The sequence below is a fragment of the Terrapene carolina genome, unplaced genomic scaffold, assembly GCF_002925995.2.
Source record: "Terrapene carolina triunguis isolate 2854851 unplaced genomic scaffold, T_m_triunguis-2.0 Scaffold440, whole genome shotgun sequence".
Classification (NCBI taxonomy): domain Eukaryota; kingdom Metazoa; phylum Chordata; order Testudines; family Emydidae; genus Terrapene; species Terrapene triunguis.
This window is the reverse complement of record NW_020664791.1, coordinates 266,180-290,708: the sequence shown is the minus strand read 5'-3', so window position 1 is coordinate 290,708 and position 24,529 is coordinate 266,180. Positions and strand designations below refer to the sequence as shown.

At 52.2% G+C, this 24,529-nt stretch overlaps 1 protein-coding gene across 2 annotated transcripts; it reads right to left on the bottom strand.

Moving 5' to 3' along the window:
• Window positions 1-180: 180 nt before the first annotated feature.
• Window positions 181-18,282, bottom strand: LOC112113697 (nuclear envelope pore membrane protein POM 121-like). 2 transcript variants are annotated; one of them, XM_026658409.2, is made up of 12 exons: window positions 18,079-18,282; window positions 17,251-17,406; window positions 15,287-15,367; window positions 14,317-14,488; window positions 11,259-11,350; window positions 10,119-10,189; window positions 9,244-9,368; window positions 8,743-8,845; window positions 7,910-8,089; window positions 5,783-7,474; window positions 4,864-4,992; window positions 181-4,386 (listed from the first exon to the last, which is right to left on the bottom strand). In XM_026658409.2, the coding sequence occupies exons 1-12, from the start codon at window positions 18,141-18,143 to the stop codon at window positions 4,292-4,294; spliced, it is 2,961 nt and encodes a 986-aa protein (XP_026514194.1). In that variant the 5' UTR covers window positions 18,144-18,282; the 3' UTR covers window positions 181-4,291. The 2 variants fall into 2 exon arrangements, with proteins under 2 accessions (XP_026514194.1, XP_026514193.1); XM_026658408.2 differs by having other exon boundaries at window positions 7,910-8,086; window positions 18,079-18,243.
• Window positions 18,283-24,529: the final 6,247 nt, after the last annotated feature.

Genomic DNA, 24,529 nt, shown 5'->3' with positions numbered 1-24,529 from the left:
CCCATCACCAGAGCCTCTGGCTGAACCCCCTGGTAGCCACATTTGAGAAATGCTGCTCTAGAACACCACAGCGCAGGTATCACTGCCTGGGCCGGCCCTTTCCATCTCACAGGCATGGACAGCCAGGGTAGAGCTGGGGCTGCCTGCGACACAAAGCAATTGGTGCAAGAACAGCCAGAATCGAGCACAATTTTGTTTTTATTTTAAATCAATGACATAAGCAAGGAAAAAATTGCACATTCACACTAAAAATCCCCACCAGCTGCACCAGGAATGATCTAAGTTTTCATTTGTAATAAAAAACCCAGGCGCGTCCCCCGTCCCCCCCAACATTCATGTACTGCAGCCCACTCGGGTTTGCAACGCACAGTTCTCACCCAGCTAAAGAGGAAGCCGGGCAGCGGAAGGTCTCTGTGCAATACGCAGATGGGGCCCTTTAGAGCAGTGGCCTGGTCACTAGGCAGCTTTGGTATTTGCGAATCACAGCAGAGAACGGTGGGAGAGCTGAGAAAACTCAGGCCCGGTGTAACTGGGTTCGAGAACGAGGAAAGGGCCATTTACAAACACAAACCCAACCAAGGTACCGCAAAGTGACTCCTTACTGCTGCTACGTTGCTTGGTAGTTTAGAGCACCAGCACTAGAACAGGGCCAGTGTAAAACCAAGCTCAGCCCAGGGTAACACTCTAGGAAGTGTCTGAAGCAGCCCACCGGTCTGTGGTGGTACCTGGACCCTATTACTTCTTCCTACCCTGGTTCTTTCACTGGACTAGCCTGAAAGAGGCTTCAAAGTAAACCTCCACGCCCTGAAGACTGATTATGAACATGGTTTGTTTCAGGGCACAAACCACAGCTAGGGGCTCTTTTGAGCTGCTGATAATTTGTTCCATAAATACATACCATCAGCCCACCCTTGTTCTGTTCGACTCTTCCACCAGCCCCAGCAACCTGCCTCAGATGTGGACCACCAAGACAGCCTGGAGATCAGCTCTGAAATGCCTTGTGCTGCATTGGTGTGAACAGGGCCTCAGACGCAATATACTCCCAACAGAGTTTAACTAGCCTGCAGGAGCCCGGCTGTGTCTGAGGAGCAAGAGGCCTCCTCCTTATATTCTGCTGCAGGGTGTTAGAATTGCAGTAAGTTACACACCAATGCAGCATAACACATGGCCAGAAAACTAATACGTGGCCTCTGCCTCGTACGTCACCTCTAGCCGAGCACCGCCAGGACTGAAGGTAGATGGGAGGCTGGGCAGAATGGGTTTGTGGTGGAGGAAAGTCAGCTGAGGTAACCAGATGGGTGGTTCCCTCCCGGCCTGTCTCGAAGGAATACAGGAGTGTGGGAGCAGGCCTGCCAGCAGAGTGCATAGCAGCTACCGACACCTACCTGAGCTTAGCTTGCTGGTTGACACTGAACTACTCCCCTTTCTTCTGGATAGGAGCAGCAATTCTCGTCTCTAAGCCAGTGAGCAAAGACACCCGCTTACAAGGCCGGCACGAACCAACAGCCACAGATTAGTCACAGCGTGTCAGAGCCAAACTGCCCCAATTCCCAGTGTCACCCCACATGACAGCACATGAGCCCAGACGGCTCTGCTGGGGGCGGGGGTTCGGGAGCAGTTTTACGGTACGAGCCCCTTCACCTGATTTTCCAAACCTGTGCGAAGAGTCCGACTGAAACGAGACTCCAGCAAGGCCGGGCTGGTGCTATGTACATGGCTGGGCAGTGCCCCTTAACCGGGCAGAGCTCCGCCACGGCCCACTACGGCTGCTTTGGTATCCTAGGGAACGGCTGGAGACAAATAGCCCACCACCAGGCAGCTACAGCCCTGCGAAGGGGCAGGGGTGAGTGCAGTACACCCCCACCCCGCACACTCGAAAGGAAGCCACCTCCCAGCTGCTAGAGCCCAGAGACTTTCCACCCATGTCCCACCTCCCCAGCCAGGAGAGGCTCATTGTTCCTGGTAGAAAACAATAAAAACCCCCAACTCTCTCGGACGTGCAAGAGCTCCTAAGCCTCAGTCTCAAGGAAAAATAAAAAAAGTTTAGTCACATCCACATACATCACATTATAAAAGAAGTAAGTACATTTCATGTAACATTGACTGTCAGGGGAGGAGCAGCTCCTGCCAGCAGGAAGAGAATGCACCCACTCGAACAGAGCAGGCCAGCCCTTCCTGCCCCACGGGCTAGCTGCCCTTCCCGGCTGCTAGCCCAGCCTGCCATGGCTGGCAGGGGGTTCCAGGCCTACAAGGGACCACTTCCTCCTCCCCAGAGGTAACTGCACAGCTAATCCTAGTCGACAGCTTTGAACTTTTGACCACCTCAGTGAACCAAGCTTGAAGGAATTCAAAGGCAATTTAGCTTAAATATAAAAATAAATTTTTATTTTCTTAAAAAATGTTTAAATATCTGTTAATTTAGGATTCGGCAGACACACACTCACACCTCTGAGTAGTAAAAAGATCTGGCAGCCAGAGTCACTCTTGGAACGTGGGGGGGTCAAAGGGGCCTAGGCCTTGGGGTGTCAGCCCCTCTCCCCGAGGCACACAAGGCGTCCTCCCAGTGAGAGCTCCCCAGAGGCTGCGGGCAGTAGAGGGAATAGAAGCCCTGGCCCTCTCCCCTCCGAGCTCCAAGATACAGGGCAGCCCCGTGAGCGCTCCCCGCTGGCTGGAAATGAGCACCCAGCCCCTGGAGCCGGGCTAAGGGAGGAGCAGGGGGCAAGAAGCAGAGTCCTAAGCGTGTCAGTTGGGGATTCTTTCCCTTTAGTGGCTTCGGGCAGGGCCAACAGCCCCGTGCAGCCCTAGGCAAGCCCGGCACTGAAGGGACGTGTGCTACACACCCCTGGCTGGGTAACGAGAGCCGGCTGGGTTTGACACAGGGAGAGAAGAGCTAGACTTGGAGCGGGGCAGGACAGCAAAGAGGCTGCCAGCCCGGGACCTAGGGAACCCTTCCAGCCCCCTGCACCCCGAGGGCCCTGTGCCCCCCCACGCCCCAGGCTGCCATCCTTTCAGTCATCACATTTAAGATACAGAGTTCACGCAGCACTAGTAGCCACACAATGATGCTACTCTCAACACCCAATTAGGCAGGGCGCATCCCCCACTAGGAGACAGCCTCCCCGCAAAATCTTTACACAGCAAATCCGGCATTACCAACATGCCGCCACTCACACGGTTCAATTCTTCCTCCAAGCTCGATTCAATGAGCGAACAAACAGGAGCAAACATACAAAGCGCACAACAGACAGGAGCAGGGAAAGCTACAGGAGCATCACGATGGGAGAGGGCAGTAAGTGGCAGCGTCCCACCTCCTCTGGGCAGGGGTTCTGCTCATTCCCGGGCCAGGCAGAACACGTCTGGTGCACCAAAGGCACCACCCTCCTGCTCTTCCGGATGCAGAGGCTAGGTTACCCCTGCAATGGGCTGGGTTCCCGAGCAGAGGCAAGACGCTGAGTTGCAGGGTCTGCATAGGAGCACTGAAAGGCAGATTGCTCACAGCGGGAGCTGGATGATGGTCTGTCTGGAGCACCAAGAGTTACTCCCTAACACACAGGGACTTGGGCCCATCCCGCCTACTAGATTTGCCCAGGCCAGATGGCTGGCAAGCCAGTACCTGCCAGTTCAAACCAGAGGCTGGAGTCCCTTAGGAGGAGGGGAGAGGTGCATTTACCAGGTCATGAGATCACCGTGCAGGGAAAGGCCTCTGGAGCCAGCGAAGACACCCCCCTCCAGGGCCAGCAGCCACGAGGCAGACTGGGAACGCATCTGCCTGGAGGGAAGAGCCTCGCTTACAGCAAAGCTACAAGGGGGAATGCAGGGACACAGCAAGCCAAGGAACAGAACGCGGGTTTCCATTCAGGCACAGACAGGGAACGTGCATATGGGCACCTCCCCTTGCCCCCCGCCAGCTCCCACTCCACACGCTCGGTACATGGTGGATGGGCAAGGCTGAACGGTCAGTATGGTCAGGAGAGCACAGGCGCAGCTAGATGAAGCCATGGAGAAAGTACACATTGTGAGCGAGCCCTGGAGAAATAAGGGAGGAAAGGAACGCTGCTGCTATGTACAGAGTTTATCCAGTCTCGGCTGTGGAACTGTTCAAGTACGAAGGGTTTGGTTTATCCTGTCCTGCGTCGGAGTCGCTGCCCCCCAGAAGTGTCTCCAACCGATTTCAGAAACGAGCGCCTGACCCGAGGGCCCGGGCTCCTTGTCAGAAGGGTTACTCAGAACTCGGATATCCTTGGCTCAGGTGGCTGGGCCGGAACTAAGATCCAACAGAAGACCCAAGAGGCTACTTTTTGCGGGGGTGCTGCCTTCGCGCCTGCAGCCGCTGACGGGGCCCAGTCTTGGATCCTGCCCCGATAGAAAACGCAGGGGTTGATGGTCCTAGAGGCGAGAGAGATTGCATGAGCGACTGCCAGCCTTTACCCTGTCTGTCTGACGTGGACACTGCTACACAAGAAGCCCATTGCAGCATTAACTTCCCAGGGGCCTGTGAACGTGAGCGCACTATCACATTGCTAAAGTGAAGCAATGAACTCTCCTCCAGTCTAGCTCACCCCTCCACCCCCCAAACAGAGAACCGAGGTTCTGTTTCCAAGGGGGATGCGGTCCTCCCCCCGACCCAACCTTCCCCACCATCCCAGGGAGCAGGCAGAGAGGCAAAGGCTGTCTTCCAGGACTGGCTGTCAGAGATGTATTTCTAGCCATCCAACAGCCAGCCCACAGACACTCACCTCTGGGAGCCTGTCTGAAGTCAGTGCAGCCCACAGCAGGCTCTGCTTTGGGGGCAGGGCTCCTACTGACACCCCAACCACCGCCCCGTGTTGCAGGCCTGGGGGAAGAGGAAGCCATGTCTCTTACCAAATGGAGGCCTTGCTCCTCCGAAGCCCGACCCAGGAGTGCTGGGGGTCCCGAAGGAAAGGCTGTTGCTCCCGACAGGCCCTGCTCCTGGAGCAGGCGTGGTCTGCCCAAAGGAGGGAGTGGGAGTTCCTGAAAACAACACACCACTGTCAGCCTTGGCTAGAGGAGCAGGATGGGGAGTCTGTGTCAAGGCCACAGCAGGATCGGAGCCTGTGTACTTTGGGGAAGCTTCTGCTCCAGCGTGCAGGGGTGGGGGGTACAGCTCAGCCAGGGGAAGAAGGAGAAGATGAGAACAGACTGCACAGATCCTACAGGAAGGGCTGGAACATCCCCACCCAGCCTCCCAACAGGCAGAGGTGATGTGCACTCCCCCAAGCCCCAGAGGGTTCCCATTTCCCCCTTTCCCAAGGCGACAACCTCCCCGCTCCCCCTGAAAGACTTGAGTTCCTGCATCTCCCATCGACTCCCTTCCTACTTCCTGAAGCCTCCATTCAGCAGACCCATGAGACAGAACAGACTGGGACTCGCAGAGTCTGGGGGGAGCTTACTCTACTGGCTGGGGAGGAAAACCTTTGTACATTAGAAGAGTGACCCCAGCCCACTCCTTCCCCAGCGGAGCTGAGCTATGTGGATGCAGCCCTCGCAGACACACTGCTAGAAGCCGGAGTGGTCCCTGGTCTATGCAAAGACTGGAAACGCAGTCATCTGGGATTCTCCTGATCCCAAGGAATGGCTCATGGCAGAGGGGCAAAATATCAACAGCGCCAGCCCTAAGTTTAGAGGGATGAGGAATAAAGGGAGAATAAAGCACAGCAAGGTCACTGCCTAGATCCACTCAAGCCTCCCACTTCCTCCCCAATGAGAGGCCCAGCCTTCGACCCAAGCAGGGCTAAGCAGACTTTCCTCCCCTGCACCTTACCTCCAAACACAGGCTTGCTGTCAGGAGTGCCAGGCACAGCGAAGGCGAATGGCGCGCTCTGGTTTTGGCCACCCAACGTGTTCTGTGTCAAGGAAGAACCAAAGGGGGTTGCTGTGCTTGCCGATCCGTTCTGTCCAGCCCCAAAATTGAATGCCACGGAGGGGGTGCCCCCGCTCAGGGCAGACGCTCCCATGGCAAAGGCACTGGCACCAGTGCTCTGCTGGTTGGACACCCCAAAGGGGAACGGAGAGGGGGTGGTTCCGCCAAATACCATGCTACCTGTACTGCTCTTTGTAGGCTGGGTGTTGGAGCCAAAACTTGATGCGGTTGAAGTGGTGGCTGTTCCAAAGGAGAACACTGATGTAGTGCCTCCAAAAGCTGGCTGGGAGCTGTTGGTGCCAAAGGAAACTTGGGTATTAGTCCCTCCGAAAACTGGCTGGGAGCTGTTCCCAAACGCCGGCGGTGCCGCGGAGGCCCCAAAGCCGAAAGCGGGGGTACTAAAGCTCGCGGGGCCAGCGGCAGGTTTGCTGGTGGGCTGCTGACTCTCCGGGGTGCCAGTGGCAAACGCAGGCTGACCAGCTGCACCAGGATACGGAGGGGGCGGTTTTGCACCTGTTCCAAAGGAACCACCAAATGCAGCAGTGGAGGAACCAAATGACAGCGTTGACTGACTGGTGGTTGGTGGGGTAGAAGAGGTCAGATTTGTGCCCCCAAAGATACTAAAGCCAGCAGTGGTGCTGGGAGCAGCCTGTGCTGCATTCAAGGGTGCTGGGCCGAAGGTGGAGCCTGCTGGAACGCTGGGAGTGGGGGCGGTGGGGGCTGCAGGCTTTCCAAACTGGAAGATAGGACCGGTAGGCGTGAAGCTTGCTGCTGTGCTGGGGGCGGGGTTTGGAGAGGCTCCGAACAGGAACGGCTGGGTTGCTCTGGTGGAGATGGGCGCAGTGACAGTTGTGCTGTTGGCTGCATTGGTGGCGAGTGGCACGCCAAGTCCAAAGCTGAAGGCTGGCTTCGTGGTGGCGTCAGTGGTGGCACTCAGGGTGCTGGCAGCGGTAGCTGCAGTAGTAAAGACAGCACTGGGGAGGCCGGTGAAGACAGAGGTGGTGTCTGTAGTGGAAGCTGCTGTCAGATCAGCAGCTGGGGCTGGCTGAGGTGTCTGCTTCAATGTGAAAGGAGACGCTGTTGCTATAGGTGCAGCAGCAGCTGCTAAGTTCCCAAAGACGGGCTTGAATGTGGCGGTGGTGGCGGAGGAAGACGCTGTCGAGGGAGGCACAGAGCTGGTAGATGCTGCGACTGCCAGAGAGGTGCCAGCTGCAGAGAGCGCCACGCTCTCGCTTTTTGGCAGGGTGCCAAAGATGGGTTTGAACATGGGGGTGGCTGCGGGCGCGGCGGATGCTGCCGCTGGTCCAGGCTGGCTGGCTGGCGGTGTACTCAGCATCCCAAAGAGAATGCTGGGTTTAGGGGGGGAGGGCGTCTTGGTGGGGGTCTGGCCCAGGTCAGATGAAGCAGGAATCGTCAGGTTGCTCACACTGCTGGCAGGCGGAGCAGTGGAGGAGGGAGGGGCCAAGGGATCCAGCAAGTTTAGTGTTGGAGCAGGCTTGGAGTCAGACACAGTTGCAGGGAGTGAACCTGAATCCAGCAATACCGTGGGAACTGTCAGAGGCAGCTGAGAGGTCACTGCAGCCCCAGTCGAATCTGTGGAAGAGAGAAAATCATTTACAGATGAACAGATGGCTTATTACCAGAGTTTGATTTGTGTGATGAAGGAAGTCGACTTGGTGGGCTGGGAGAGATGATCAAGTTGCCACCAAGACAGACTTACCGGGAGCAAAACCCCAGACCCAAACAGAGCACTGCTCTGCGTGACGAGGTGAGCCACCAAGTTAGAACCCTGAGGGCTTCCCCTAGAGTCCCTCCTGCGCCACTCTTGTTCCACTCTGGGTTGGAGAGGTGTTATGGATGCACTAAATCAAATGCCATTTGGGATTTCCTGCACTCAGCTGTTTATAAGCTGTGTCAGGGAGAAGCAACATTGCAACTCCCAGCCGGGACTGACTAGTGACCCCCAGAGGCCATTCCCACTGCTCTCCCATCTCCCCTCACCACACTAGAGCCCCATGAAGCGCTAACCTGAAAGCACAAGAGCACTCTGCCTGCTCTGCATCTTCTTCAGACTCTCCAGGAGTGACCCAGTGCCGGCGACCAGGGGGGGCGATGAAACAGATGTAGGCCCAGTAGATGGCAGTGTGAATGACACAGGCCTGGATGCAGGGGTGGTTTCTGCAGCAGTGCTTGGGGTGGCATCTACTGCTGGGAAGCAAGAAAAACAACATGCTTAGACAGTTTGCTATTAGCAGGGCTTCCCAACTATGCAGGGGCAGCTACAGATGGAACCAGACCCTGACCAAGTGACTTTAGGAGGACAGTCCACATTCCTGAAAAGATCCAAGGACTTCACCCCCACTCCAGGATCTGGAGGACTCACATAAAAGCCCCAAGTTTGCGGGGTGGGGGGGGTAAGGGGTCATTCATGAAGTTCTCCTCAGGACCCAGAGTAGCAGAAAATCTAACTTCATTAGCCGCTGGGAGAAGGCAACTCTCTGGGTATGATGCATGACTCACATGGTGATGTTCTCTGGCCTGTGTTACACAGGTGACCACACCAGATGACCATAATTAAGGTTAAGATTTTGTCTGGGTTATTTTTAGTAAGGTCACAGTCAATAAACCATTCATAGAAGCCCGAGGCCCGCACCGCCCAAGCCCCGCGCCGCCTGGGGCTGAAGTTGCAGAGGTCACTAAAAGTCATGGAATCCGTGATGGACTCGTATCCTTAACCATAATGGTCCCTTCTGGCCTTGGACATCTATGGGATGGGTGTTTCCTTCAGTTTCTTGCTTACAGCATTAAGTTACTGTAAGTATCCTACTAACCGCACCTTCTAAATGAGAGGGGGTCCTTACCCGTCTTATCCTCCAAGACTTTGTTGAACCATTGCAGTGCTGCCTTCTTTTCTGCGTCCAAGTCCTCTGCTGTGACAGCATAACCCAGCTGAGGGGGTGGGGGCTGCCAAGGGAAGAACAACAGCGTGAGCTTAGTCCCTTCCTCAAAGAGGCAGGCAGAACCCAGCCAAACTCATGGTAAAGCCACTGAGCAGCAACTGCTATAAAGCAGAGTCTGCCACTCAAATCCCTACTCCTCTGTTTTGCCCACTAATTGCACATGGTCTGGGGTTGTTTTTAGCTTGGTGCTGAGTGGGCCAGAGTATTGCCCAGGAAAGGCCCAGCAGTAAGCAGCTCCCCAGACACCAGGAGCTGGGGTTGGCTTCACTTCCCATCCCACAAAGGGCAGGTGCTCCTATCCCTAGGGCAGCCAGGTTAGGCTTCCCCCCACTCCTGGAGGACCTACAGCAGGGTATTCCACTGCCAGAGGTGCCCAGGAAGGGCTACATGGAGGCAACGTACCAGGGTAAGCTGGTCTCCTCGGCGAGAAGAAAGCAGCTGGATCTTCCGCTTGCGTTTCCCACTGCTCCCCGACATGGACGGTGAGGTCAAGGAACTCTGCTTCTTCCGCACAGGAGTCTCCAAAGCTAGTATGGGAGGAACCAATCAAAAGTGGGGATTCCAGATGGAGGAGGGGGTCAGTTCGCACACCCTGTCATAGGAACTTGCTTACCGATGCTTTCACCGCCCTTCTGTCAGAGTGGGGGGAGGGGGAAGAGACACTTGCCTCCAGATAACCCTGCCTCGAGCACAGAGCCACAGACAGAGGGCCAAGCTGAGTACAGGACCCAGGGTTCCTGGATGAATGGCTGGCCACACCTGCAAACTGAGGAGGCAGCTTGTGCGAAGACTCCCAGGGATGTGGACCAGACTGCTCCAGGACGTGCTCCTGCTTACATTGAAGAGCCCATTCAGTAACTCCGAGCAGCTGTCCACATCCTCTCAAAGTGCTCCACTAACCAACAGACAAACCAGACCTGAGGCTCCTCTTCTATCACCCACACTCAGCCCGCAGTGGGGTGAAGCCTGGGAGCTGTTTAACCACTTAGGACAGCAAATGATGAACACTGTTCAATTTAACCAGCAAGAGGAAACAGGGAGGGGCCTAGCATTGCTCAGCTTGGAACCTGGTGGAGACGCATCGTCCTGTCCCCTCTGCTGTGCCTTGTACCTACTTACCCCGTTTCTAGATCACATTCAAATCTTACTGCCAGAGAAGGTTCTAACTTTTGCCTCCTCTTACTCTCCAGCAGCCTTTCCTTTACAAGGCAGCTGCAGAGCCTGAGCCAAACCGGCATCCCCAGTGGCTTTGCAAGCCCTACCCTGTCCCCACTCACCCTTTTCTGTCTGCAGCTCCTTGTCAGATTTTACAGGGGTAGAAGTGCTGGACCAGTGAGCATCCTCCTCCCTGCAGAGACAGGAGAAAGCCCGTTAGGCCCAGTTCACACCGACGCACCTCCTCTCTGACAGCTGCAAACATTTCAGGACAGATTTAACACAACCCACGAGCCATGAATGATCATCTTGAAAGCCACAAGCAAAATACCCAACCACTGGTAAGACCAGTGCCTTGAGCACAGCGCTGCCTCTAGCCCAGTTTGACAGTGCCTGGAGACAAAAGGCGAACACTCGTGCGCCACAGCTTGGGACAATGGAGAGGTCTGGCATATCAGCAAAGGAAGAATTGCACACAAACCCTCCAGCACTTTGCAGAGGCAAAGCTAACCTCAGAGCATCACTGAGGGGCCCACGTTTTGCTGGCCTGTGAGTCATTTTGCTTTAGACCCAAACATTCACAGTGAATATTCTGGGAAAACAGCCTGTTTCAACATTTGTTTTACGACGGATGTGCCACACACTCTGACTGCACACACACACACACCCCCTTGCTGAAGAGGGATGAGCACTAAGACTGGAAGTAGACAGGTGCCTCTGTATCCCTTGGATAGCTATGTCGGAGTCCTTAGGAGCAGCAGAGGTGGGCGTTAGTTAACGAAATGGCAATGGGCCCTTTCTTCTCTCCCAGCCCCAGACATGGGAACAATCCAGGTCAAGGAAATGGGCAAAAGCAGCAGGTTGTGCTCAGCATGGGAAGTCACCAGCCCGGTAACCCGTATCAGCCGCAGGGCAGGCAGGACACAGTTACGGACACTGGAGAATGGAACGAGTGCAATGCCTCCTTAGGCCGCCAGCAGGAAGACAAGGGAGAGTAGAGTTAGCCAGACTTCAGGGGACAAGACGGCTTGGAAGGAAAGGGTTGGCGTGCCCCAAGGTGGGTGGCTTACACAGAGCTTAAGACTTGGGGAGAGAGAAGAGGGCAGTCCGAAACGCCTCACCAGCCCCACCTGGGCATGCCTTGCCCCCTCCCGACTGGAGTCTGCACGCAGGATACCACTAGAACGATACCCCCAACATCTGTTTAGACTGAATCAGCAACGAACGCGAGCTGCACTGAACTGGAAGCACAGCTTGGTTACCTGGCTTTCTTGCTAGGCCTCTCCGGTGTCTGAGAGCGGGAAGATGCCGGACTGGAGAGAGGGGAAGTATTCAGGCCACTTCTCTTCCACAGCTGGAACCCAGAGAGAGAGACAGACCATTAAAAGGTAAGTCACACCAGGAAGTTAAATGCCCTGTGTTCCTGGCCAGCCCCACAGGCTGTATTGGTCCCCTTTGTAAGGAATAAAGCAACAATGATCTGGCTGGTGAAGAGACTAGAGCCTTAGGATATGTGTATGCTGCAATTAGACACCCCTGGCTGGCCCGTGCCAGGTGACTTGGGCTCACAGAGCTGTTTATTTGTGGTGGAGAGGTTAGGGAGTGGGCTGCAACCAGAGCTCTGGGGCCTCCCACTCTGCAGGGTCCTAGAGCCTGGGCTCCACAGTCTGAGCCCGAATGTCAACACCACAATTGCCTCTTAGCTGGAGCCCTCAGAGCCTGAGTAAGCGGCACAGGCCTGCCGCAGGTTTTTCACTGCGGTGTAGACATACCCTAGACCCATGAGCACACATCGAGTTACTCTGGCAAGAGCAGGCTGTGTTCTCAGCAACACCGCACAAGATACCGTCACTCCTACCTCATTGACTGTAGTGTTTTTCCATTGAAAGGGACACATTTCAGGTGAGACTGAACCTAGGGAACATTTCCTACAGGAATCGTAACAGGAATGGCCATACTGGGTCACAGCAATGGTCCATCTAGCCCAGTATCCTGTCTTCTAACAGTGGCCAGTGCCAAATACTTCAGAGGGAATGAACAGAACACGGCAATTATCAAGTGATTCATCCTGTCGTCCAGCCCCCGTTTCTGGCAGTCAGAGGCTTAGGGATACTCAGAGCATGAGGTTGCATCCCAGACCATCTTGGCTTACAGCCACTAATGGACCTATCCTCCATGAACTTATCTAATTCCTTTTTGAACCCTGTAATAGTCTTGGCCTTCACAACATCCCTTGGCAATGAGTTCCACAGGTTGACTGTGCGTTGCGTGAAGAAATACTTCCTTTTGTTTGTTTTAAACATTCTACCTGTTAATTGCATTGGGTGAGGCCTGGTTCTTGTGTTATGTGAAGAGGTAAATTACACTTCCTTATTCCCTTTCTCCACACCATTCATGATCTTGTAGATCTCTATCATATTAGTCATCTCTTTTCCAAGCTGAAAAGTCCCAGTCTTTTAAATCTCTCCTCATATGGAACCTGTTCCATACCCCTAATCATTTTTGTTGCCCTTTTCTGTATCTTTTCCAAATCTAATATTTTTTTTGATGGGGAGATCAGAACTGCATGCGTTATTCAATGTGTGATTTTCCCATGGATTTATTTTAAAAAGGTTTGATGCCCAGGGTCCCCTCTGGCTCAGGAGACAAGGAGGTACAAAAGAAAGAGGGTAGGACAGCAGCAGTTAAGCCCGCACAAGGATAGGCAACTAGCTAGTAAAGTTCAGTTATCTGCTCTTATAAGAACATAAGAAAGGCCCTACTGGGTCAGACCAAAGGTCCATCTAGCCCAGTATCCTGTCTACCGACAGTGGCCAGTGCCAGGTGCCCCAGAGGGAATGAACAGAACAGGTCATCATCAAGTGATCCATCCCCTGTCGCCCATTCCCAGCTTCTGGCAGACAGAGGCTAGGGCCACCATCCCTGCCCATCCTGGCTAACAGCCATTGATGAACCTATCCTCCATGAACTTATCTAGTTCTTTTTTTTCCTGTTATAGTTTTGGCCTTCACAACATCCTCTGGCAAGGAGTTCCACAGGTTGACTGTGCATTGTGTGAAGAAATACTTCCTTTTATGTGTTTTAAACCTGCTGCCTATTAATTTCATTTGGTGACCTCTAGTACTTGTGTTATGAGAAGGCGTAAATAACACTTCCTTATTTACTTTCTCCACACCAGTCATGATTTTATAGACCTCAATCACATCTCCCCTTAGCCATCTCTTTTCCAAGTCCCAGTTTTATTAATCTCTCCTCATACAGAAGCCGTTCCATACCCATAACCATTTTTGTTGCCCTTTTCTGAACCTTTTCCAATTCCAATATATCTTTTTTGAGGTGGGGCGACCACATCTGCACACAGTATTCAAGATGTGGGTGTACCATGGATTTATACAGAGGCAACATATTTTCTGTATTATCTATCCCTTTCTTAATTATTCCCAGCATTCTGTTCGCTTTTTTGACAGCCGCTGCCCATTGAGTGGATGTCTTCAGAGAACTATCCACGACTCCAAGATCTTTTTCTTGAGTGGTAACAGCTAATTTAGACCCCATCATTTTATATGTATAGTTGGGATTATGTTTTCCAATGTGCATTACTTTCATTTATCAACATCGAATTTCATCTGCCATTTTGTTGCCCAGTCACCCAGTTTTGAGAGATCCCTTTGTAACTCTTCACAATCTGCCTGGGACTTAACTATCTTGAGTAGTATCAGCTGCAAATGTTGCCACCTCACTGTTTACCCCTTTTTCCCCTTATGCTGCATCAGCAATTTTACAGTCCTGTCTGATGACAAAGGAGTCATTTCAACACCTTTTTTTTGTTGTTGTTGTAAATTATCAGTTGCTTAAGAGCCCTGGATCAAAGCTGAAAATGCTGGACTCAAACATTAGCCAACTGCAGCCTGAAAGAGGGTGGCATGACAGGAGAATGGTTCTGATTTTACGTTTTGTTTTACCTAGAACAATCCAAATTGAGCACCATCCAACTGAAACTAAATCATAAGGAAATCCTAGTGTGTTCTGGTCTGTTTGAGGGGGCTCTATTCCATGACACCCCTTGGCTTTAGCCAATGCTGGAGGATGGCGAAGCACTGCCTCCTGGTGGGCATTTTGCAGACAGGCAGTGGCTACAGTTTACATTTTGCTTGAGATGCTCTGTGGAAGGTGTTTGTGCTGCATGAAGCTGGAGAAAGACTACTCAGGTTTACTGCCAGGCACCTGGCAATGGTGCCTTATTCTCATAAGGCCATGCCACCCCAAACCACCGTGTCTCCTGTGAATTCCAGGTGTTTTATTAGAAATGCTGTGACCTACCTTCGAGAGTCCCCGGGTGGAGCTGTAGGAGCTAGCGATGGCATTGCGGATGGAGCTGGGAATCCCACCAGCATATGTGTTGTTCATGGAGCTGATGGAAGAAGTGCGCGATCTCTTGCTCAAGCAATCATCTAGGCACTGGGAAACGAGGGCCCTCTTCAAAGTGCCTGGCCTAGAGAAAGAGGGAGAGAAAGTTACTAATGAAGCTAAGTAAATCACTGAATTTTCAGTTTGGGGGCTGAACCAAAAAAGTTTGTTTTGATTTGAACCAAAGCTGAATTTTTTGTTTTTCTCATCACAACAAAAAAAACGGAGAGTCTCATCTCAGGCGTTTGTCTCATTTCACACAAAAATGTTTTATTCTCAGGTGTTTAGCACTTGATGTTTTGTTTAGAGATTTAACTATTAAAAAAAAACAGCTTTGACTGTCAAGATTTTCCATTTTTCCTGGCTGAAACTATTCACTGAATTTAACTTAAATTCACACACAATTTTGGTGCCCTGAAAAATGTGTTTTTCAGTTAATACTATTCACCAAAAACACAGTTTTGCCCAGTTCTAATTTCATGCAATCCCCAAATCCACGTGTTGGGAGTCTCCCACCCAGCCCCTCTCTCTGATGGGTTAGTCTGGATGGTTTTTTGAGGGAGGGGCAGGGTTTTCAGTTTTCCTTTTTCAGCTTGTGCAACCGAGATCTTGACAAGGGGGCTGCCAGCAGCACAGGCCAAGCTCCACTCCATACAGAGAAAATCCAGCACAGCACTGGCCACCTCCCAGAGGTCTGTTCTCCCCCAGTCAGGGTGCAGAGCTTGGGTCACAGGACAGGAACCCCAGCTCTAGCCCTGCACTTCAGGAAGGAAAGGCCCAGTGCTTTTTCCTCTGGCCTCCACGCGACTGGCCAAGTCTGCAGAGCCTTTTCGCTTTGCCCTTTAGCCAACACTAGACCCTTTACAGTTTGACAGGCACTTACTTGGGTACCAGAGAAGCTGGGGCTCCATTGGCTACCAGAGGCTCAAACGCAGACTGCCCACTGCCACTGCTGTCATGGCGTCTGCAAGAAAAAGACATGAGGAAATCCTCAGCATTCAGAAGGACCCACACAATCCAGCAATCTGAGGAAAATCTCCACTCTGAAACCCAGAACTCCTACATCCCACCCATTGCCCTAACTAGACCGACCGCCCCACCCATGTTTTCATCTGGAAATCAACACTGACAGAATTCTGTTTTCATGAAAACGTTCAGAAGTTTTAGTTTTTGTTCCAAGGTGGAATGAAAACAAATGTCAAAACCTTGGAAGTTGCCTTGAAACAGAATCGTCATCCTCTGGTCAGTTCTACTGCCAAGCTTGACTGCATTTCTCTCAAGTGCAAGCCACACCAGGTGCTGCCCACGTGCCAGGCATAACCGCTGGCAGCACAAAGGCGGCCTCAGAGTGTTGGTACTAAGATAGGATGTAGCTGACACGAGTCACTGAGCAGTGAGCTTTCTGCCTACATAGCCAGCGGGGGAGCGTGAGGAGGTTAAGTGCTTTGAAATGGGTTACTGTTACACAGCTGTGGAGCCAATGTCAGAAAGGAGAATAAAGTGTCAACATCCATGCTCACCCTCTACCACTCTTTATAGGATCGTATTCATCCTGTGTCCCCCGCCACACACACCTTGGGAGGCGGGACCAGACATTCACCAGTCCAAGCAATGGGAGAGGAGAAAGCTGCATAAGCCACTACAACTCCAATTGAAAGTGTGCTCTTGCAGCAGTGGGAAAAGCAACTGGTTGCTCCCTGAAAGCCACTCATCACCCGGGCTCTCAAACTGACATCTAACAGTGGGGTCAGGAGCAGCATACAGGATGACAGACTCAAACAGTATCTCATGAGCCCAAGCTTCTCTTCTCTGGTTCTCTCGCACTCAATTCATCTGCAAGAGCCCATATAACCCAGCCCCAATGGACTTCCCCACTGCAAGCAGCCTGCAGCCCCATGGCAAGCAAGGGACAGACATGGGGAGCCACAAGACAAATTAAACCCACACAGACAGAAATGGACAGAAGGAAAACAGCTGTGCTAGGGCAGTTGCAGGAGGGCTCCACCAGAAAGACGATGGCATCCACTGATTTATATCCTACTCCTTCCTAAAATCCTGGGGAAAGATACTGCTGCAGCTATGTGTCTGAGACCTAAGGTCTGGTGTTCTCATTAACCTTAACAAATGGAAACTGGGGAATATTTTCCCCCATCATTTCTTGAAGGAAAAACACGCATGCTTTTTTGCTCACTGAGATATATAAAGGAGATCTCAACAGATTTTAAATGGTCATGTTTTGTTTACATCAGAAATTCAGGACACGTGTATCCCATTTCTCTCCAAAGACTGAGGCTGACTGGAGAACCGATTGGTTTATGATAAAAATAATATGGAAGCGAGACCTGGTGAAGTGAGAGGAAGGGGTGGTTATGTTTAAATGGAAGTTAATAAACCAGACTTGAGAATCCGAGCAGTTGGAAGTGATTGTTTTAGGATTCCAACTCCTCTACCCCTTCAACCAAGTGCTGAGATAGCCTTCAATCCACACACCAGGCCTCTGTCAAAGACCTCCACCACAGCAGGGCAGACCAGGCTTGGCATTTGAAACTTCCATGACAGAAACCCAAACAGAATGTTTTTCCTCTTCCTCAAAAGAGAAGTCTTCTAGGCTTTCTGAAGGTAATTGGAAGGGCACAGATACCAGATTGCTATTAAAGCTGGTCAGCAAGAGGAAACCAAAGTTCTGTTTCAGATTACTAGCCACACTGGAAAGGCCAGCTGTTTGTTCCCATGTTCACAGCCGGCGTGCTGCCTGTATATCCATTATGAAGATAGTGAAGCACCTGGCACATCTACAGCACTGCTTCAGACACATGAAGCTAGCACCCAGGCCCACTAACTTATTACCTTCTTTTGTTCTCCTGACCACTGGGGAAACTCTGGTCCTCCTCCTCCACAGCCCTCTTCCTGCTCTCTTTGAGGGCACTCAGTACAGTCTCCTTTGCACATGGGTCCAGGGTGCTATTGCATGACAAGGCCATTGGCGAAACCAGCTGCTCCAAGCTGCAATGTAAAGCCATGAGTTAAGGGAGAGTGAGCATCCACCTCCTCCCCATTAGTGGTGCTGCATGTGCTGAGCTCCCCTGCGCCTTGAACCCCAACAGCCCAGCACATCTGAAGACTGGCCCCCCTCTAAAGAAAGAGAAATAATCTAGGCAGCATCACCAATGCAGCTTCAGGACTAGCTTGTGACCTCATAATCCTTTCCATGGCAAGAAAGCGATGCTTGAGATGAGGATTAAAAGGTCACTACAGGGCCATGAGCTACAGACTCCCCCTCAGGGAAGAGCGCATCAAGCGACCAAACGGAAGAGCGAACAACCCATTTTCCCCAAGCAGGCTACTCTCCCCTCTGCAATTAATTAAGGGGAGGTTTTACAGGGCTGTAAGTAGTGTGAAGTGATGCATAAGTGCAACCACCAGTGCGCACACTCCCTCAGTGCATCCAGAGCAAGCCACCACGCAGGAGATAGAATCTGCTTGCTACCAGTAAGTGCCGGATCTGGGAGAAGCAGGGATCTGCAGGTGAGAGGGCCCCTACTACTCTGCACAGCACTCAGTGCCTCTAACACATAAGATACAAGTGTGTTTGTGAGCACTGGCTGTACGCGTGTACCACATGTGCACCACGTGTGCAGTGGGATGCTGAAGGGCCACTAATGACGCTGTACTCACAGTGGAGAGCGGACCAGGTTGCTGTCCGGCCGTGCAATCTTCACTGTCACCGGGCTGTGCACCATGTTGGAGTTGCGAGCAGATAGCAGGCTTTTCCTCTGGTAGCCATCCAGGCATACCGAGGGCAGGGCCCCCAACGAGGAGTACTGGGCCTGCTGAATTGGATACCGGCGCCGAGGAGTCAGTGCAAAGGGAGTTGGTGGAGTCAGGTGATCCCTGCAGAGAAAGAACACAGGGTATAAGTGGCCGGCCAGCTAATGTACCTCTTGCTAAGCCCAAGACACTCCACGCATTGCAAGGGATCAAATGAGTTTAAGCCTATGAAGCTGCAATTATTTGTTGCAAGGAAAAACTAGAAAGGTTCAGAAAAGGGCTGCTTTAGTTATTACAAATAGTTACCCCCAACAATTTGTAAGTGACCAGAATTACACACTATCTACACAGGCGGAGCGTGCATCTCCATACAGCAACGACACACAACAGCAAGAAAATACCATACCAGTTTAAACTTCAAGGAGAATTTAGGGAAGCAAAGTGTGATCAATACTTTGGAATCTAGCCTGGGCACTAAGGCTAACAACCATCCTCTTCCAAAAGCCAGTAACCACAAAGTCATACCTATACTGGCCAAGACGACCTTGGGTAAGAGCAGCATTCTTGCCAGAGGGGTACTAAAACAAGGTGCTCTTGGTCAATATGGACATGGCCTAAGTGATGAGGACCTCAGTTTTTATCTTTCTGTGAATCATCTTGGCTCTGTGACCCTTTCTCAAGAGCAGGAGAGGTGTGAAGGCACTAAATAGTTGAGTTCTTATTATAATTCTGATTAATGCTTTAACATTGTCAGCATCATAGAATATCAGGGTTGGAAGGGACCTCCGGAGGTCATCTAGTCCAAACCCCTGCTCAAAGCAGGACCAATTCCCAACTAAATCATCCCAGCCAGGGCTTTGTCAAGCCTGACCTTAAAAACCTCTAAGGAAGGAGATTCCACCACCTCCCTAGGTAACCCATTCCAGTGCTTCACCACCCTCCTAGTGAAAAAGTTTTTCCTAATATCCAAACTAAACCTCCCCAACTACAACTTGAGACCATTACTCCTTGTTCTGTCATCAGGTACCACTGAGAACAGTCTAGATCCATCCTCTTTGGAACCCCCCTTCAGGTAGGTGAAAGCAGCTATCAAATCCCCCCTCATTCTTCTCTTCTGCAGACTAAACAATCCCAGTTCCCTCAGCCTCTCCTCATAAGTCATGTGCTCCAGCCCCCTAATCATTTTTGTTGCCCTCCGCTGGACTTTTTCCAATTTTTCCACATCTTTCTTGTAGTGTGGGGCTCAAAACTGGACACAGTACTCCAGATGAGGCCTCACCAATGTCAAATAGAGGGGAACGATCACCTCCCTCGATCTGCTGGCAATGCCCCTACTTATACAGCCCAAAATGCCGTTAGCCTTCTTGGCAACAAGGGCACACTGTCGACTCATATCCAGCTTCTCGTCCACTGTAACCCCTAGGTCCTTTTCTGCAGAACTGCTTCCTAGCCATTCGGTCCCTAGTCTGTAACAGTGCATGGGATTCTTCCGTCCTAAGTGCAGGACTCTGCACTTGTCCTTGTTGAACCTCATCAGGTTTCTTTTGGCCCAATCCTCTAATTTGTCTAGGTCCCTCTGTATCCTATCCCTACCCTCCAGCGTATCTACCACTCCTCCCAGTTTAGTGTCATCTGCAAACTTGCTGAGAGTGCAGTCCACGCCATCCTCCAGATCATTAATGAAGATATTGAACAAAACTGGCCCCAGGACCGACCCTTGGGGCACTCCGCTTGATACCGGCTGCCAACTAGACATGGAGCCGTTGATCACTACCCGTTGAGCCTGACAATCTAGCCAGCTTTCTATCCACCTTGTAGTCCATTCATCCAGCCCATATTTCTTTAACTTGCTGGCAAGAATACTGTGGGAGAGTGTATCAAAAGCTTTGCTAAAGTCAAATAACACATCCACTGCTTTCCCCTCATCCACAGACCCAGTTATCTCTTCATAGAAGGCAATTAGGTTAGTCAGGCATGACTTGCCCTTGGTGAATCCATGCTGACTGTTCCTGATCACTTTCCTCTCCTCTAAGTGCTTCAGAATTGATTCCTTGAGGACCTGCTCCATGATTTTTCCAGGGACTAAGGTGAGGCTGACTGGCCTGTAGTTCCCCGGATCCTCCTTCTTCCCTTTTTTAAAGATGGGCACTACATTAGCCTTTTTCCAGTCATCTGGGACCTCCCCCGATCGCCATGAGTTTTCAAAGATAATGGCCAATGGCTCTGCAATCACATCCGCCAACTCCTTTAGCACCCTCGGATGCAGCGCATCCGGCCCCATGGACTTGTGCTCGTCCAGTTTTTCTAAATAGTCCCGAACCACTTCTTTCTCCACAGAGGGCTGGTCACCTTCTCCCCATACTGTGCTGCCCAGTGCAGCAGTCTGGGAGCTGACCTTGTTTGTGAAGACAGAGGCAAAAAAATCATTGAGTATATTACAAACACGCATGGGGGGGGTCCATGCAATCCCCCAATCTCCCCCCTCAACATTCTGAAGAGCCAGCCAGAGTTACAAGCAAGCATCAAGGCCATACTGAGCCCTCTGTCAGTGAAGAGGATTTACAGGTCTTTAAATATTCCAGTGCAAAGCAGTAATCATCCACTCCCCACTCCTCATGTGCACCTAATGAGGTAATACACCAGTTTGTCTACACTCCTAAAATCCAGCTGCCAATCCTTTTAAACCATCCTCAGAAGAAGGCAGACCTCGTGTGGATTTATGCTCTCTGGGATGGGCAGATTGAGCTGTATGGGTAGGCGGTGTGACGTCCTAAAAACTGGAACGCTTCTGCTACAGTAGGGGATTGGGGCAAATCAGCCATTTTTGGTGAGAACTACCCTTCGGAACGACACTTTCTTTGTAGAAGAGATGTTGGTGCAGTAAAATCCATCAGGATCGTCTATTTCCAGCTTCAGAATTTGGGGCAGACAGCAGGGAAAACATCCACAGAACCATTAGCATGTGGCAGCACCAAACCAATACTAATCTATTTGGAGATTCCCCCCTCCAGCTTATTTAATAGGAAGCCAATGAAACATCACTTGGCAGTAACTCTGGGTAAGCAGTTCTCCCACCAACTTCAGAGAGACAAACATTCCAGCTGCAACCCAGTCACTGTTACTCATGAGGTGGGGAGGAATAGTTTATGAAAGTTGCCTCACTGCTAGGAACAGGAGAAAAATGCAGCTCTGAAAACAGAACCTCAGATTTCAACCTCTATAGTAGTCTCTTGCAAAATCTACGTTTTGGCTTGAACTAAGTGGAGAGAGGAGCCACTCCAAAATAAACCAAGGTGCCTTGACCCTAGGCCAGTCTTGCAGAAGACAGTCTCTGGGCAGGATGTGAATTCACTCCATACCGTCTGTTTCCACAATATACTCCTGAGGGCATTCTGTGCCAAATAATTAAAATTCTGCGCACAATATTTTAAAATTCTGCAAATTTTATTTGTCAAATAAATGTGGAGGCTCCAGCATGGCCTTGGGGAGCACAGGCCCCTGGCTGCAGGGAGGTGGGAAATCACTGTGCAGCTCCTCCCCGGGACACAGACTCAGCGGTGAGGCTGCACCCAACCCTGACATGGCACAAGGACCCGGCCTGCCCCAGAAACACCCCAGGGCCCTGCACTTCCATGCCAGGTGCATCAGGTGTGGGCAAGTAGGCTCATCAAGGCGGGATCCAAGTGTGGAGGGGCTTAGTGTGGGGGGATCTAGTTGGGGGTTGAGAGGGTTCTGTTTGGGGCAATCTGGGTGCGGGCAGCTCAGTGGGGGATCTGGGTACAGAGGGGATCGGGATACACGGGGACGGGGGTTCTGGGTGCAATGGTAATGGGACTCTGCAGAGGGATCCAGGTGAAGGTGGTTGGGGCTCAGCAGGGGCGGATATGGGGGGTCCAAATGCTGGGGGAGTGGGGCTCATCATGGGGGTTCTGAGTGCAGGGGGGTGAGGCTCGGCATGGGGGTCTGAGTATGAGGGGGTCTGGATGTATGGGGTTGGGCAGATGGGGGAGCTGCTCCCCATACAGGGATCCCTCCCGCGTAACTGAGGAGCAACGCATGCAGGAAGCGGTGGCGAGGAGTTTGCAGAGCTTCCTGCAGCCCGGGGAGAAATCTGGGGGTAGGTCTGACCCGGCCCCAGTTGCCATGCAGGGGAAGAGGAAGTCCAGTCCTCCCCAGCCCAGACTAGCAGCTGAGCCGGCGTAGGGTAGGAGCCGTCATCTGGGTCTTCCCCAGTCCTGCCTCCTGCCCCACAGTGATTTACCTCTCTGCCAGCTGCCCTGGGCACCTGAAACATATTGCTGAGAAGGGTCACATGACCACTCTTGTGACTTCCCTTTGCTTCCCCATCAGAAAGTCATTTTTCTGCAGGGAATCAAATAAATCTGCGGGGGACATATATTCTGCGCATGCGTAGTGGTGCAGAATTCCCCCAGGAGAAACAATACAGCCCAGACACAGCAGCAATCCCAGGATGTTTTTCAAAGGGAATTTCCCAGTCCTGCTGTCTTGGCTGAAAGGGGAATGGGGTCTCTGCCTCCCTTAGATTTGTTACCCAGCCTCTACTCCTCTGTAATAATCACAAGGGAGGGGATAGGCACATGGTTCCTTTCTGCAACTGCTACCAGCTCCTACCGTGGGGCTGCACCAGAGTCATCAAGCCTGCATCTCAGCAATGCCCCAGCCCCACCAAGCACAAATCAGACCCAATTCTAAGAACTGGTTAACAAAGTTTGTGCCCTGCCATACTACAGCTAATCTATTTTCAACAGCCAGGACAAAAACATGGTTAACGTGCTGGTAAGCAGGCTGCAGGAGACCCATGTAATGGGCACAAACTCTGTTAGCCATTATAAACAGAGTTTTTGCGCTTTAAGAACCTATAAGTAGTAAGTGTGGCCAAGACCTTAGAGAACAGGAGTGAGAGGCCATCGCTATTTACATCATTAGTAGTAACAGCAGCATGTGTTACTGGGAGCCCAAGTCAAAGGCCAGGACCCCATTGTGCTAGGCGCTGTACACACACACAAGGTGGTCTACTCCCTACCCCAAAGAGCTTACATGTGGATTCCATGTGGACCATTCCTTCCCTAAGATGCTGCTGTGCTCAGCCCATTTTTGCCCACCCATGCCAGCCTAAGGAGACAGCAACTTGAGGGCCCAAAGCATTACCCACTCCCTGCCCCTGTTGGGATAATGCCCTGGAGCTCTAGACTTCCCTGTGTACACATGCAGAGTATCCATTGCAACATGCTGCAGAAATGCAAAAAATCCCCATGAAACCTGACCAAAATCACAGAGAGAAGTAGGGGAGTTTCCTCCCCTCCCAGTTGCTCCACCCACCCCCTCCTGAACCAGCTGATTGCTTAGGAGCTTGTATGGAGTGGGGTAGAACCCCACACAGCCCCAGCGCCCCACAGAGCTGCATGGAGAATGCCCTGCAAAAAGGTTTCCTCTCCTGCCTGGAAAAGGGGGCTTCACACACTGTGGTGCCAGCTCTCTGCTACCTGCCTGCATTCCCCAGACCGGATACTAGGAGGGAGGTAAACCATCTGGATGTTCTTCCAGAGTTGGTACCTTCAGAGCAGAGACATGTGCTTGGGGAGAGACCTAGCCCCAGAATCCACCAAAAGCAGCGAGCCTACCCGCCCCCCAGCTCCAAGGTGGGGCCTGCTGCCCAATGCTGGAAGAAGGGGTGCCCCAGGAGTAGCACAGGAAGGGGGGAGATCAGACTGTGGGGAGGGAAGGGGGGGCATTCCCCAGAAGGGTTGGGGGTAGCAGAGCGAAGGAAAGCTGAATGGGAGTTGGGTTGAGGGGGCCAGGAGGGACAGCAAGGACAGGAGGATAATGGAGAAGGGGCTGCCCCCCCTTCAAATGGGGGTTGGGGAGGGAGCAATGGGGAGGAGGGATTCATCTTGTCCTTACCTGAAGGAGAGCGAGGGGGCAGCATGGATTGGGTTGGGGATGAGGAGTTGGGCTAGGATGGAGCAGCCCTCGGAGCAGGGCTGAGAGGGGGTTCAGTCCTATCCTTACCCAAAGTAGACGCATCAGGAAGAATGGGGAGGTTGGGAGGAGGTGGCTGGGGCAGGTCGGTCCCATCTTTACCGGAAAGAAAGGCAGTGGGTTGGGAGTCTGGGGGCTGGGCTAGGAGGCTCTGGGGGCAGGTCTGGTCCTTTCCTGAAGGAGAGTTGGCAAGTCAAGCTGGGGGTGAGGGGGCAGTCTGGTCCTTACCCAAAGGCCAAGGAGTGGATCAGCCTACGGGGGTGGTGGGAGTGGATGGGCTGAGCAGGGTCAGGGAGGGCTGGGGCAAGGCAAGGCAGTGGTCCAGGCTGAGAATGGGAGCAGGGGAAGGGGTGGGGGG